Source organism: Malus domestica, chromosome 03 (assembly GCF_042453785.1).
Source record: "Malus domestica chromosome 03, GDT2T_hap1".
NCBI lineage: Eukaryota > Viridiplantae > Streptophyta > Magnoliopsida > Rosales > Rosaceae > Malus > Malus domestica.
Window position 1 is genome coordinate 6683948 of NC_091663.1, and position 15870 is coordinate 6699817.

Genomic DNA, 15870 nt, shown 5'->3' on the forward strand with positions numbered 1-15870 from the left:
GGCATTAAGAACAAAAAATTGTTATCCAATAAACACCAAAACATGTTTCCATGATTTTAACGAGATGGTAAAAGCATTAAGGGAGTTTTGTCTTTTCATAAAGAAAATTTGGGACTTCTTAGTAGATTACTAGATTGTAATACCCAAAAAAGTGTTAAAAAAATATGAGTTTTTCGATTCGGAAAATAGTGTACAGTAAATTACCACCAGGTGGCCCAATGGTTAGAGCGAATTTAGGTTCTTATTTCACAGAGCTCGTTCTGTGTAAGAATTTTGGTGTAGGTGAATCGCACAATTGTGATCAGAAGAAGGCTGAAATTGAAATGTCTCTATGAATCTTTTCCATCTCACGGTGAACTATCGTGGCTTCGCCACCATTTGGTCCTCTTAAAAAAAATTCAATGTATAGTAAAAAAAAATATCAAATTGTTTTAGCCAATTTGATTAAATCAGTTGAAATGTGAATTAGTAAAAAAAATCAAAATGAAAATAAAAGTATTTTTCTTTTTCAAAAATTGAAATTTAAAGTCATTTAGTACTACAGTTTAATGATATTTTTCTTAAGTTCGATTCTCACCATAAACAAATTTAAACCACATTATTATTAACACATTGTGAGGCTAAACCAATCTCTTCCGTGTAGATCATATCGTTTGTTAAAAAAAATTAAAAAAAAAACTGAAATTTAAAAAAATTCAAAAAATTAAAATAAGTTATTTAAACAAACATGGGCCTTTGTGAAATTATCCACTACTTGTGTACCAAGGGAAAAAAGAGAGGGCATTAATCCTCTGCTTTTCGGGGATAGAAATTCAGTGAACGGCTTGTGTTTCCGTCTATCTCGCATACGCGGTAGACTAACTCCTAAAACCCTAATTGGTGCAGTATACCTCCACCTCCAGTGCGATTTCCATTTTCACCTGCTTCAGCCTCAAATCAGACACCTAAAACCCTCTGCATCTAAGAGCTTCCAATCACAACACTTTCGGTTCTCTCCCACCGAGTAAGATTACTTAAACCCTCTCTGCTGCTTCATTCTATTTCGGTTTCGGTTTCGGTTTTGAAGGAATCGTGTGAGTTAATTTGGGGTTTTTTTAGGATCTAATGGCTGCCCCTAATGAGCCGACGGTTTTGGACAAGGAACAGGTGAGTTCCCTTTTCTTCATTGTTCTACCTTTGGAGTTTGAATATGATTTCAAGTATACCCAAGATTGGAAATTCATGGTCAGATTGTTTAATGGGGGTTGGGAATCTGTGTATTCTTTGAGTTGGGGTGTAATCAGATTTGGTATAGTTTGTCTAGTTGGTCAATGATGGCGGTGTTTTCGACATTAGTAGTGAAACCGAGGCATTTCACGGGAGTTAGGATGGAGCAATATGGTTGATGTTAATGGATTTCTATTCTTTTTGTTATGAATTGTTGCCATAAAAGTTGTGTTATTAAACAATGTTGGCGTTTTGGAAAGACTTGAAGTTTGTTTTCAATGAATGTGCAGATTTTTGGAATGGCAGAGAAGGAGATGGAATACAGGGTTGAGTTGTTCAACAAGTAAGTTTTCTGTACGGTGTCGGATATCACGGTTCACTATTGTGGTTTTATATGGAAGGGCGGCGAGGGTTGTTTCTTCAAGCCTATATTCTAGTTTGAGAAATTTTTAGGGGCTTTTTTCCATAAGCGTGATCATTTATTTATTTATTTATTTATTTTGGCTTTTACCTGTTTCACTGTTATTTCCGTTGGACTTAATACTTTGTGCTGATGAGCATGTATGATTGTTCACTAAAAAACAAGGCTTCTGAACAATAGTTCTAAAGCAATCGTATTTGGTTGTCTTGTGGCTTCAATGTGTGAGCATTTTAGTCCTTTCTGTTTGTGTTATACACTTTGACTGAGCACATCTATTTAGGTTGCGAATTCTGCTTTGGTATCTGCAATTTTCCATGTCTAATACTTTGGCTCCAGTGGTTACCGGTTTTCACTTACGCATTTAATTGTTTATTGATTCAGGCTTACCCACACATGTTTCAACAAGTGCGTCGAGAAGAAGTATGAGAACCCTTTTCTTTTCTCGTTTTAGTTCTTATGGACCTCTATGAAAGATATGCAGCAGTTTACTTTTAGGCCCTTTTTTGAAATCTAAAGTTACTCAAGTTAGTAAATGCGAATTGTCAAATACATCCAGGTACAAGGAGTCGGAGCTAAATATGGGTGAAAACAGTTGCATTGATCGGTGCGTGTCAAAATACTGGCATGTAAGTATCTATATGTTTCATATGATTTTAGTGCTAGTGTATTGGATTACGTTATAAGAACAATCCCAGTCATCCTTCAAATATTTTTATTTCTTCATTTCTGCTGTCGTTGATATTTATCACTTCGATTTATTCTCTTTAGCTACTTCCACTGCATCTCTCCAAATAATTTCTTTGAAAATCTCCGAAAACTACTGCAATTGCAATTTTTTAGAGTATATATTTTTAAATTTGAGTGTTGGTCTTTACCAGTTGAACGCTTTTGATGGAAACTAAGCAATAAACGTTCACAACTTTTGCTACTGCCGCATCTATGATTATGCAAATGCAAGTTAGTTTTTTATGTTTATATGATTGAAACATTTTGTTGTTTGCAGGTGACTAATCTAGTCGGCCAGCTGCTTGGTTCCGGTAGGCCTCCTATGTAAAATGTTGTCTAGTCCTGTTAGAGAGCTGCTGTTCCTCAGATGGATGCTTGGATGGATCTCCGGCGATGTGGAGATTGTAATTGTTCGCATTGTTGTGCCCTTTTGTTTTTCCCCATTTTGTTGGTCGACGGAAGAATGAGGGACAGTTTTATCATCCGTCGCCCTATGTTCAAGACCATAGTAGAATTGGGCATTCATAATGAAGAGTTCTTAATTATTTTGTTTTCTTGAATAATTGCCATTGTTTTCGATGGTTTGGTTACACCTTAAAATGTTGGAATGCTTCTACCTTTTCGGCAGCTTTGTTAAGGAAAAGTTACGAGGATTTTCGATGGTTTGGTTACACCTTAATAGAAGTGCTTTTATAGCACATTACTAAACATTCAAGTGCTTCATGAAAAAGTTCTTTTCAGTGCTTCTTCAAACCCTTTTTCCGTCAGACATTGCCAGAAATGTTTTTAGCCTTTCTATAAGTACTACCAAATGATCCTTTAACTTAGGATGAAAATACAACATCACCCCAAGTTTAAGGGTTCGTTTGGTAATGTTTTCGCGATAACTTAGGATGAAACTATCCAAGTTCTAATATAATAGAAAGGGGCTTTCACCATCTATTTCTGCCCAAACTCTCTATGAGCTCCAAGCGAACTGGGAAAGCTTATCCCTCACTCGCATTTGCCTAATCGAGCAGAACGCCACTCGGTGCTCATCCTACAACTGATCCCGCCTATAATTATAGAGTTGAACACACATAAGTATAGGTTTTGTTGTCCTTACGACGGTTGTCAATGACCGGGGCTTTGCACTTCACGACCCTATCTAGATAAGTTAGGGACTCACTTTTGTGTACAAAGGTATCGTGACATTAAAGCCTTTCACTCTAAATGCAACATCCCCTGTGTAACAATCTATCGCAGTAGCAAAGTCTTTTGCTCGGAATGCAGCAACCCAATGCTTCTTAAGATTTAATCTTGGAATAAGACTTGGCTTTGAAATTTCACTAGAGATCCTACTAACATCAAATCCTGGGTGGACGTGTGTCTAAGTTTTGATTTTTTAATCAAAACTTGAACACATATCCATCCAGAATTGGCTGTAAGCACGACCTACAGCTGAAATGTTCAGCAACAAAGTAGCCTTCTTAATCTTGTAGGTCTGATTTCTCTGCAGTTTCCTGCTAGGTGGTAGGAGACAGGGAGTGTTCTACTCACTTTCCTTTTTTCTTTTTTCTTTTGTTTTTTGGAAAGACACTTTCCATTTTTTTTAGTTCTGATTTCCATGCAGTTTCCTGCTGGGCCACTCATGGTCACCATTTACCTTGAAAAAAAGTCGTCTGACATAAAATTGTGTGGGGATGCGGAGGAGACATTTGATACCTTTACGCTCCAAAGTCAAGAGGGGGGAAATTTCATGTGTCAACATGATCGGTTTTTTTTTTTTAACAAACAATCATTATTTATACTAAGAGAGTGAGAGCGGGCTAAATCTCACAATGAGATAATAATAATGTGGTTCAAATCCGTCTTTGACGAGAATTGTACTTTAGACATCTCACTTACAAGTAAAGAGGAATACCACTAAATTGTAATACTAAGTAGCTTGTTAACATGATCATACTAGCTACGTAGGTTTTTACATGTCAGTGTTGATTAGAAGACTTTCTGCCTATAGACAATTGGTTTTGGGTTCAGTGTTCACATTTTGACATGGTATTTAAAGAATATGCACGCGTTAAGCCAAACAATCTCTCAAAAAGAGAGAAGCAAACGTAAAATAGTTTGCGGGGTCTAATTAAGATACCCCTAACAATATGGTACCCTTATTCTTTTATAGGTGAACTTTAAACTATTCTAAACTGCGGGATTGGAGATTCGAACTTGGTTGTCTGTTCTTATTCTGCTGTCTCAAGCAACGCAGAACACTCAGTAATCTAATAGGATGTAGTGCTGCTTGGCGTAAATTCTATAAATAAAGCATGCTACACAATGACAATTCCAGAACCTAATATAATGCATCAGTAACTGAACATATACAGAAGAGGAAACAACAACTGACTTGACTTCTATATAGCCACTGGCTGCTACAGATCAAAATAAACAAAAATAAACGTCAAGACCAACCTAAAGATTGTTATGGCCAATTGATCATTTTGTGCTGCATCACAAGAACTCAGACGCCGAAGAGGAAAAACCACGTATTATTCACTTTTCAGCTTATCCAGCTTCTTAACTTCCAAGGATGTGCCAACGTTTAGAATTTCCTCCGCATCATTGTCCATCCCGAGGCTCTTTAGGGCTGCCGCTTGAAGGTAGAAGGCAGTTGGCCACTCACGCTTTTCTGCTAGGGCTTCCTGGCCATCTCGAAGAGCTTCTTGTGCCTTGTTACTCAGCAAGTTACACAAGCACCGTCTAACCAGCATAGTTGGCGATTTCACTGGCACACGATCAAAGTACTGCAACGAAAATAAGAAGATTCACTTAGGACTAAACTGATAAGTGAATCCGTTTCTACTATATGTCCACTTAATATGTGTAGTACTAAACTTGTAAAGCGTATTTTTTAAGTTATCATAGCTTAGTTTTCATAACCCCACCGCTAATTATATCTTGTTCACTAACAAAATCAAGTGAGTTTCCAATATATCTGGACACTAAAGAAATTATGACAAGATAGTTTTGCAGTTCAAGATTAGTGGCTTACTTCCGTATAAGAACTTATCGCGATGGCAAAATTTTTCTCTTTGAATGCAGTATCCCCCTTCTTCCTAAAATCTATTGCCTCCTTCATTGTCTCAGTCCACACATCAAAAGAAAGCTGCGAGGGAATTTAAGTAAGGGTCGTGCGTTAAACATAGTTTAGCATAAACTGTTTGGTAATAAACGCAAGTGATCACTGCAAGATAGAAAGCCAGTTCTTTTCCCTTGGCAGATATTACAAAATAGAACATTCAGAAGTTAGAATTGAGATCACTTACTTCGTGCCTAGGTTCATCTTGCTCGTATTTAACTGTCACCAATATTTCATGTATTGCAGTTAGATCCAATCTTCTGCAAGCATCAGCTAGATGTGAAAGCAATGTGGGCAACTTTGGAGGCACACTTCCGTGGTAGGTACCCATCAAAACATATGAAGGAACCTGCAACAAACCACTGGATGAAAGGATATTCTACCTTCAAGGTATTCCATTTGCAGCATTGATGCAAATCAGCATTTTGAAACAGAGGCAATACCAAATTACATTTCAATGCGTATGCTAAAGCATGACAATTCCAGATAAATAGAGCCTGGCATACCTCAGTTTCTTTTTGAAGAGGTGCGAGGGAATTCTCAAGAGACTTGACATTTGGCCTCTTACGAGGTTCAGACTGCAAGCACTGTGAAGCTAACTGCACCAGTGCAGTTCCATCATCATTTGAGACATGGCCTTCTAAGCACGAGTCCAACAGCATCAACAAATTTTTATCGCGTATGAGGTCAAGCGCCTTGCAGAGAGAAAATTGAAACTAATTTAGCCAGAATATTTAAATGGAATTTTAATCACAACACAACTCAAAAACATATCAGAGCCAAATATTTAATCTTGAAATGAAGCACAGATAGCTTTAACTTGGAGCACATTAAAGCACAAGTTATAGGCCACAAATCTTCCACCGGATGTCAATAAAAATATCAGAACAAAGATCCACGTCAATGAAAGACAATAGGAAAAGAAAATTTACATGGGCTGGCGGGATACGTTTACTTCTGAGCAGATCAAGCAATAGGGTTCCAAAGCCGTAAACCACACTTTCCGGTATCACTTTTCCTGCCAACAGAAGGCTATATGTTAGCTCAATCAAGGATTTCACTGCCTCAGGAAATTTATTCAATACTCGGGCAACATACTGATATAGAAGCTATAAGCTCGTAATTTCCCTCCCCTCTCCCTCTTCTACTAAGCAGTGTACGCATTACAAGATTAAAAACTGGTCTCTGTTGGCTGAAGGAATGAAGGTGTTACCTTTATTCGTGTATTCAGGAGGGTTGAAAGCGAGGTTGGTACTATAACTTTTGCCATCTTTGCTTTTCTCCATGAGTCCGAAACAGGAGAGTCTGGGATTCCAATCCTGTCAAGTGTTAACTCAGTGTAAGCAGTGACAATCAAAAGACTAGCTACAATATCTAAAAGAGCAAAAGACTCACAACCACAATTATATAATTACCTGATCAAACAGGACTTTGCAAGTACTAAGATCTTGGTACGACGCCCGCCCTTTACTGCTGCAATAGGCCAAAGCTTGTGCCGTGTACAACGCCACTCGCATCCTCATTGCCCATTTCATAGGCTGGTTCTCACCTACACCAATTGCAACCAACTCAATAATTAAAGTTTCTACTTCTCTTAGAACGAAAAAAGAAGACCGAAAAATCATAATCTCGAATTATCTGTGTCCATAAGAAACCCGATGATTAATTAACAAATCCTATTTTCATCATAAACATACCAGCAATCAAAAAATAAACATCAGACTAGCAAAGAAAGAGAATTTTAACATTAGAGTGGTACTTACAATGGAAAAGATGCTTGGAGAGAGTTTCATTAGGCATAAATTCTGCTACAAGCAATCTCTCATGGCCCTCACAGCAGCACCCGATCAGATTCGCCAAACTGTTGTTCCTCAGACGCCCCACAGCTCTGGCGTTCTCCTATAACCATACACAACACATTGTTACAGAAATTCTCTGTGCAGGACGCCCGTTCTTTATTTATGCAGCACGTATTAAAGAACGAATGTCTGTTTCATCGCCGGACTATAATAATACATTACATACACAAATTTAAAGCAAATTTAATAAAGAAAAATTTAGCCTGTCAAACTGACCAGAAATCGGCGCGAATCAGGCCAAGCGGAGCAGCTGAAGCGCTTAACAGCGATGCAACGGCCGTCTTGGAGCTTGCCTTTGTAGACCACATTAGCAGCTTCCTCGCCGTGCTTGGAGACAACGTTCTCCGACGAGAACTGCGATGTGGCAGCTCTCAGTTGCTGCAGGCTGAACTCACTGAACCCCGGCACCAGAGACGGAGAGTCCATTTTGTCCCTGCCCCTATTCTCTGCATTTCACGCAAGAAAAATAAGAAAAAAGTCGGGATTTTTCCCGGGAAAGTGACGGAAAAAAAAGTTAGAAAGTGTAAAAGAATCAACAGAAAAACGCCTCGCCTGCGTCTAACGAGTCTTCGATATTCGCTATGGTGTTGTACGGCCGGAAGCAAAGGCAGAAACTGTTTCCCATTTGGCTGAGGAATCAAAATCTAGTGAGAGAAACGAGCTCTGAAATATGTAATATGGCTTTCTCTCTCTAAAATGTTTGTGGCCGACGTCTCTGCTTGTGCTGCCACTTCGCAGTGGTGGTATATTATTTGTAGAGGAAGCCACCACGCAGTTTTCGCATTGACTTCGGACGGGAAGGGCGCAATGTGAACCAGAACTAGAAGGGAAACTTCCTTCCCTGTTTCGTGACACTAGAAGGGAAACCTTTCACACACAACCCTTTGAATTTGTTGAAGAGCATCTCACGTCAGAAAACTGACGATATTGCATAACATATGTTTAAGTTGTTCCATTACTAATTGCATTGAGCGTTTTGTATTTTGAATAAAATTTGAAGGATGATACTAGAGATATCAAAATTTTAAACTATTTCTCGTAAATCACATGACGTGACTTACAAATGATAATGTTAGGAATACCAAAATTTTAAATCAAATTTGCAACCAATTTTGGTCTACCTAGATTATCTGGCTTACAAATCCATCTTATTTAAATTATTAAAAAAAGTTTTAACAATAAACCGCTACATTCGTGTAATTTATAAAAGATGGTCTAAAAATTTAATCTCTCTAGCGTTTTCCAAATGGAGTAGGATTCTCTCATTTCTTTTTTTCCCTCCCCTTTTCTCCCCTCTTATTTGAACGATCATAGTTAAGTCACGTCAATATCTTATATTAATTTTTTATAACAAGAGAAAAACAAAATAAGAGAATGTAAAAGGACATAACGGAAAGAAAAAAAAGGAGAGAATCCTAATCCTTTCTAAATTTGAATTGAGTTGACAAGCTGATTTTTTTTTTTGTCATTGGTGGAAAGAACAAATGGCTACGGGTCCTATAGTTTAATATGCGACATTTTTAAGTACTTTCTTTTGCCTTTTGAATTCCTGCGTCCACGAGACCGCGTAATACGCAAAAGTCTTGCCAGCTTTCTATGAAGTTTCTCTCATTTTCCGACTCCGAAAAGAAAAAAAAGGAGCTAATCACACATTATCTATATGCTAAGACCATCTCCAACCCTGGACTAAAAGCCAAATTACCCCCAAACACTCTCCAACCCATGCTAAAATTTTAGGCTAAATGCCAAATGCTATTTCTGGGCCAAATACCCCCCAGCTTTCCCTCCGGGCTAAATGCGAAATGTTTATCGGAATTTAAATTTTTTTAGATTAAAATGTTCATAAAATTAATTTACAATAATCTACATATTTTTTTTTTTAAAATTGATTTAAGAAAAAAATTTAGGCTAATTTCATTCTTTAATAATTCCGGGCTAAAATTTTAGGGTAGAAGGGTTGGGGCAGAAAAGATGTTTCTGGGCTAAAAGCTAAATTTTCCGGGCTAAAAAATTTGGCTTTTAGCGCAAGGGTTGGAGATGGTATAAGGGATGTGATATCCACACAACCTATTTTACTTTTCATATGTATTTCTAATTTTCGGCCGTTAGATCGGATAAATTAAAGAAAATTAATATACATAAATTAACAAGGGATGTGTGAGAAGTAATTTGGGCTGTGTAGATAGTATCCTATACTAAAACTTGGTTAGGCTAGCACTGTTTTCACTGTTCGTGAACAGTGAAAGGACGATAATGCCCTTTACTGCTACTGATTCTCAAATTTAATTTTCCGTGTTGCACAGTGAAATGACAATTTTATCCATGTTGTCCGCGTGTTGATCATCGCGTAATGGGAAGGAGGACGCAAAAGCCGAGCCACCTCTCTCTCTCTCTCTCAAAGGTTCCTCTTTCCTTCTTCCCTGATCTGAGAACAATCACAGTCAGACTCTCTCTTCCAATACCCACATCAAATCTGGTAGGGTTTCAACGACCTCCTAAAGCCTTTTGTTTTACCAGGCAAGTCATTATTTTTTAATTTTCCCGATAATTTTATGCTAATTTGGCCCGTTTCCCGTCCTGATTCTCTCAGTCTTTGCTCCATCCTCTCAAGCTCTCTCTCGCAACTCATCCATTTCTCCAACAATTGACTGAGTGAGATTTGAATTAAAGAGCTCCTTCATCTTCCCCAATACTGGCGTTTTCAAAAATTTCACTGTATTTCGCAGATTGGAGCCTTCTGTAATGATCGGAGCTGTTGGGATTTTGAAAAAAATGGGAGTAATTTTTCTTTTGGGTTTCGTCTCTCTGGTATTTATATTGAACCCAAAACCCCAAAAGATTTGAACTTTCAGGTAAATTAATATACCTTTTTCTGTTTTTTTATTTCTTTTCTTTTTGGAGAATTTGTGTAAATTACTGCCATTGTGTTATGAATTAGGAGAAAAACAGGGTTTCAGATGCAAAGGACGAGATGGTTATGAGTGTTTTGCGTAATTCATGATATTGTATGAAGTTTGGGTTGAGGTATGAATTTACTTGGAAATGTATGTATGCAGGTTGGATATGCCACTTGAGAAACTTTGGTTTATTCCTATGTTCGGTAATTATTTTCATTTTATTCTGGATTCGTTCAAGTTGCAGTTTGCACCATTGGAAGATGTTTATCTAATTCTAAGTATCTAATTGATTTTGTACCAATATACAGTACTCAAATGCTCTCAACGAATACCCGATTTCTTCCTCTCTTTCTCATGATGATTGTTGTGTATATCCACACCCAGAGAAGGTGAGAATCCAGCATTCCCAAACTTGGCCTGCCTTCTCGGTTGTGGAGTATCAACAGGTGCACTTGAAATTCCTTATAAAATTTGGTAATTATTACTGACATGGAGTGATGTTTGCTATTAAATACGCTCAAATATGTGAGAAATATAGAGTAAACAAAAGAGAAAAGGAATTTTAGAGAGAGAATGATATAATAATTGCTCTGTAGTTGTATGAATGGATTAACTAATCAACAGAGAGAGAGAGAGAGAGAGCGAGAGAGCTAGCATCTTAAACAACAACTAATCACCCTGCTTAGCTCTCACAACACATACTTAACAGGCTAACAAACACTAAACGCTAAGCTGATCTACTGAGCTGGACCATTAACCTCTGTTTATATCCCCGCCACTCATCTTTCGGCACTTATCAATATTTGCAAAATCTAGAGTTGCAGAAACCCCATTTTTAATGAATATTATTTTTAGTTGATAATTAATTGATGATTAATCTATTCCATTGTTCATTATTTTATCGCCAAATACTTTGAATATTTATTCATTAGCAAAAGATATAGGGTCCACTATTTAATGAATAGAATTTTGGTGGTGGATTGCATTTCCTGAGTTATAAATGTGGTGAATTTATTTACTAGCTGAATAATCATAATGTTTGGCCACTTATCCTGAATTTTGTTCAAATTGAAGAAGTCACATGTTTCTTAAATGGAAACCTGTGTTATTTGAATTTGGCTTTTACACTTGAACTACATTTGTAAATCCTGTGTTGTGCAAATTACTTTACACACCTTGACCTGCATTTCTAACTGTTTACTGGTCTATACTGCTGAGATATTGTACATCAATTTACTTTTTGTAGTGCATGTGACTGTGATCTTGAATCTTTGATATTCTTTTCTATTTTCAGCATTCAGGTTTTGAAAATTCTGAACTTTATTCTTTTGTTTTTCTTCCTGTTTTATCAGGAATTGAGCCATGGTCCTTTGAGCAACATTTGGGGCAAGCTGTTTTTATCCCTGCTGGGTGCCCCTTTCAGGTTAAGAATCTTCAAGTAGTTTTGTTTGTAGCTAAATTAATATTTTTGAGGTACCGACTTCGGGTTATTTAATGAAAATGTGAAAGGTTTAATTAGATTGACTTGATAAGTAATTTATTTAAAGCATCTAATTGCACTTGCTTCTGTATTAATTTTATTTATTGGTCATTCGAGGATGTCACATAGCAAACATTAAGTCGTCCAATACTACAACGTACATACAAAACAGAAAAAAAAAGCTATCTTAATATTGGATGACTTAACGTTTTCTGTTGTTTATTTTTGAGTTTTCATTGACCCTGTATAAAAATAATTACTTTTGAATTTATATTGTAGTTATAAAAAATTATAAACTACAATATAAATTCAAAAACTAATCCAGGAGCTTTAAAAATTTGACTGTTTGATAATTTCCATTCCAAAATGTTTATACTTCTGTGAGTCATTACATTCTTTATAAGTCCACCAAATTCACATTGTATTTCAATAAATTTTAAATGTTTTGTATGTGCTCTAAACTTTTTTACTACAATGTATTAGATATTCTAATTACTAAATCAAATTATCACTATTCCATTTAACAGGAAAAAAAATCCTAACATTATTCGTATCATTCACAGACGTGTGCTTTTCAAGCTTTGTTCTATACAAATTTTAATGCACTTGACACTCACTTCAGGATCATTGGCATTGATCAGACAAGGTGACCAAGTTCTTATCATTGATCATTCAATACCTTCTCTCTTTGCTTAGTTTTTATTCACCCCTCTTAAGACTTATTAACTTCGATATGCCTCAAGTTATTAGTTGGTATAGAACCCACCTCAACTGCTTTCAAAATAATAAGATGCTCCTTTACATATTTATGTGAATTATTTAATTTTCAGAAGAACTTGATTTAAACTTTTTAATATTTACGCAGGCAAGGGAAAAGGAATTGATAAAGCAGAAAGCTTTAGAGAATGCTAGAAAGCTTCAGGTAATAATCGTGAATGTATTTTGGGCTATTCTTCTTTTCATAGGCTCGAAATGCAGTCCTTATTTTGTGGTTGAAATTTTCCTAAAAGGTATTAAGATAGCTTTTTTTTTGTCAATTTTCCTTCCTTTTTGATTGATGGTGGGAATAATACAGGTAAAAAAAAACCGCATGTTTCAAAGGAAAAAATACACCAGGGCACACTTGGAAATAGCTGGAGGTATTGGCAAACCTCACTTTTTATATACATGCTTTACAATTCGTGGAAAACCACATGAATCCTAAAAATGATAGCAGCAAATATGATGTATTGGAACTAATATTTTATTAACATCTTTCTTGCGGTGTTGGAGTTATGCCAGGATGGGTAGTTTACCCCTGTTGTGGGTTGATGGTTGTTTTATGTTACGATACTTAAAACTAATGGATTTGTTTCTACTCTGCTTCTTGAGTGATAGTTTAGTTAATTTCTTATTACTTTCTTGCAGGTTACAGATATATGGTTTATACGAAATAAGAGTTTCCAGTAATGGGAATTATCAGGTATCTGCAATAAAGAGAATGCAAAGTAATAAGTTTGTCATCTTTTGATTTATATTAATTTCTTAGGTATCTGCAATAATGAGAATGCAAAGTAACATTTCCCATTTCTTATTGTTTCGCAAATTAATAATCATTTTGGCTTTAATCTCATTAGTTTGATTCTAATTCAATAAATTTGTGTAATATATAGTTTTCTATTAGAAAAAGAATTGACCTTTGAATAAAAGTTGTAGTCTTGCTTGATATTACTAGAATGTCTGTTTGCATTTCTTTAAAAAAAGTAAGATGTCATTAGTGAAAAAGATGTGGTTTAGAGTGGACATCCTTTTCATTCTACCATTAGAGTTATCATTTTATGTCTACTTTACATCCTTTATAGTATAAATTTCTTCATATTTTTTTTTTTTTGTCAAACGATAGATTTTGTTGGATTAGATGTTATAATTTTCTTAGAGGTCGCACTTGGTGCGATGGCAAGTGCCTTCGCCCATGAGCGGTAGGTCTCGGGTTCGAGACTTGGGAGCAGCCTCTCCATAAAATGGGGGTAAGGCTAGCCGACATTCACCTCTCCCAGACCCTGCGTAAAGCGGGAGCCTTGTGCACTGGGTACGACCTTTTAGATGTTATAATTTTCTTCATATCTAAATTCATTACATCTTTTATTTATTTTTTCTTTTCTTAGGCTGCTTTCTTGGCAATCAAGAATGCTACAGGGAAACTTTTGACATTCCAGTGAACTTTTATCATCTGTTATCAATGTAAATCAAACAATACTTTATGATACCTTTTTGCATGTATTTCACAATCTTTTGTATACAAGTACTACTATTGAATTAAAAGCCACAAAAACTACTTAAATAAACACACATCTAATCTTTTTGCCATTCGTATAAAAACTAATCTATGATCTTTTGTATGTGATCCTTATCAATCAATTTTGTTGTATATGAAAATCTTCTTAATGCTGTCAATATAAACAATATTAATCTTTTATATTTTTTAAACACAGTTTTTCATACAATTTTTTAGCCCGCAGCAACATGTGGGTATCAATTGCTAGTTTAACAACTAATTGTCAAACATTAACTAAGTCAGGCAATTGCTGACGTGGATTTTGTGCTGACTTGTAATCTATGGCAATATGATAGTACTCTTTCAGGAACATGATCCTCTTTGTGAGGATTCTACGGATCAGTTCATCCTATTGTTCATCAATCATTCTGTGGTCATAAATCATTTAAAATTGAACACAAACAGTATCTAACGAAAACTAATCGCACAATGTACGAGGAACGGCTAAGATGAATTAGGATCCTCACAAAGAGGATCCTCATCCCCCTTCCAGAAAATAAGGATGGGCACAGTTCGGTTTGGTGCGGTTTTAAGTGAAACCAAAACCAAAACCGTAATTTTTTGCGGTTGGGTTTAGAGCGGTTTCAAACAATTTCAGTTCAATTTCAAACCATTTGCTTGCAAAATGAAAAAAAAATTATATTTACAACCAGAATAAACCAATTTTTACAAATTAAGGTATCCTTGTCAATATCTATTACCATTTCACATTCATCATCCAAAAATACCAATATTGAAGCGATCGGTACCTTGCACAGGACCCACCATCGACACCTAAGAGCATCTCTAAAGGATATGTCAAATATGATATGTCAAAATTTTATTTGATGGTTGATGTAGCAAATTGAATACAAGTGCTAAATATTTTTTTTTTCCAATGGATGTGTCAAATATTTATTTTATTATTTTATTGGGCCTAGAGTTACATTAAATATTAAAAAAATCAAAATTAGTTTTATTTTGTATTCTATTGATTGTTAATGGGACCCATGCATTAAAAATTAAATTTAATATATTTGATTCATTCTTTGTTTGCGGTAAAAAAAGGCAGCTAGAAAGTAAAGAGTCAAATGATTCACATGTCACATTATATTTGGCATATCCATTGGAAAACATTTGAATGTCTTTTAATCCTATTTAGCATATTTGACATCTCCTTTGAAGATGGTCTAAGAAAAGTAATAATTACCCAAACAGAGCAATTGAGGATAAAAAACATACATATCTGAATTTGATTTACATGCATACACATGAACTAATATTATGATAATGTTTTGTCCCCAGTATTATGAAAAATGTCTTGTCTCCAATGCCAAATGAGACCGAAGTAGTACTGAGAAGGAAACAACTAATTAAAACATAACATCTAATATGGATATTTAATTAAAGGTTTTTTTAATATTTGTGGTGTGGTTTGGTTTTGGTGCGGTTTTCAAAAGTTAAAACCAAAACCAAACCATTTTCCTACATTACGGTCCGGTTTTAAACCGAAACCGTTTTAAAACCAAACCGTTCGATGCAATTCGATTTAATTCATGTTTCGGTTTCGATTTTTGGTTCCAAGTGCCCAGCCGTACCAGAAAGAAGGGAACAAGAACAACACCTCTTCTACCCCTTTTCTGTTTAGGTGACTTTTTAAATTGCAAGGATGTGCCTGCTTTTTGTCAAAGTTTCACAAAGGGCCAAATAGTCCAACATCGCGAATCAACAAGATTTTTTGTGTACTCATCAAATGACACAAGCAACGTCTAGCAACCGTAGATTGTGATTTAAGGTCCCAGCAATTAGAGAGAAATAAGATCCACATGGGAGTAGTGTAAACCTTGTATGTCTAAATCAACCCCTCAAAGTC

General features: G+C 35.8%; 3 protein-coding genes across 29 annotated transcripts; 2 read left to right on the forward strand and 1 right to left on the reverse strand.

Annotated features, from left to right (window-relative positions):
- The first annotated feature begins 745 nt into the window (after positions 1-745).
- On the forward strand, positions 746-2898 carry LOC103419277 (mitochondrial import inner membrane translocase subunit TIM10). The gene is made up of 6 exons (XM_008357393.4): positions 746-1003; positions 1099-1146; positions 1497-1549; positions 2009-2047; positions 2184-2253; positions 2631-2898. Exons 2-6 carry the CDS (start codon positions 1105-1107, stop codon positions 2679-2681), a joined length of 255 nt encoding a protein of 84 aa, XP_008355615.3. The 5' UTR covers positions 746-1003; positions 1099-1104; the 3' UTR covers positions 2682-2898.
- Positions 2899-4618: 1720 nt separating this feature from the next.
- LOC139194050 (serine/threonine-protein kinase BSK5-like) lies at positions 4619-8270 on the reverse strand. The gene is made up of 10 exons (XM_070818220.1): positions 7880-8270; positions 7544-7773; positions 7232-7367; positions 6884-7017; positions 6682-6787; positions 6401-6486; positions 5975-6163; positions 5656-5817; positions 5382-5495; positions 4619-5133 (listed from the first exon to the last, which is right to left on the reverse strand). Exons 1-10 carry the CDS (start codon positions 7950-7952, stop codon positions 4879-4881), a joined length of 1485 nt encoding a protein of 494 aa, XP_070674321.1. The 5' UTR covers positions 7953-8270; the 3' UTR covers positions 4619-4878.
- Positions 8271-9664: 1394 nt separating this feature from the next.
- Positions 9665-14028, forward strand: LOC103419288 (lysine-specific demethylase JMJ28-like). Of its 27 annotated transcripts, XR_011578747.1 has the most exons (11): positions 9665-9803; positions 9918-9979; positions 10054-10179; positions 10266-10427; positions 10533-10670; positions 11577-11647; positions 12232-12350; positions 12570-12626; positions 12780-12843; positions 13112-13166; positions 13849-14028. XR_011578747.1 is itself a non-coding variant. In XM_070818224.1 (10 exons), the coding sequence occupies exons 4-10, from the start codon at positions 10335-10337 to the stop codon at positions 13900-13902; spliced, it is 561 nt and encodes a 186-aa protein (XP_070674325.1). In that variant the 5' UTR covers positions 9665-9803; positions 9918-9979; positions 10054-10179; positions 10266-10334; the 3' UTR covers positions 13903-14028. The 27 variants fall into 27 exon arrangements, 14 of the variants coding, with proteins under 14 accessions (XP_070674325.1, XP_070674336.1, XP_070674332.1 ...); XR_011578750.1 differs by having other exon boundaries at positions 9918-10179; positions 10533-10698; positions 12268-12350; XR_011578749.1 differs by having other exon boundaries at positions 9918-10179; positions 12268-12350.
- The last annotated feature ends 1842 nt before the right edge of the window (positions 14029-15870 follow it).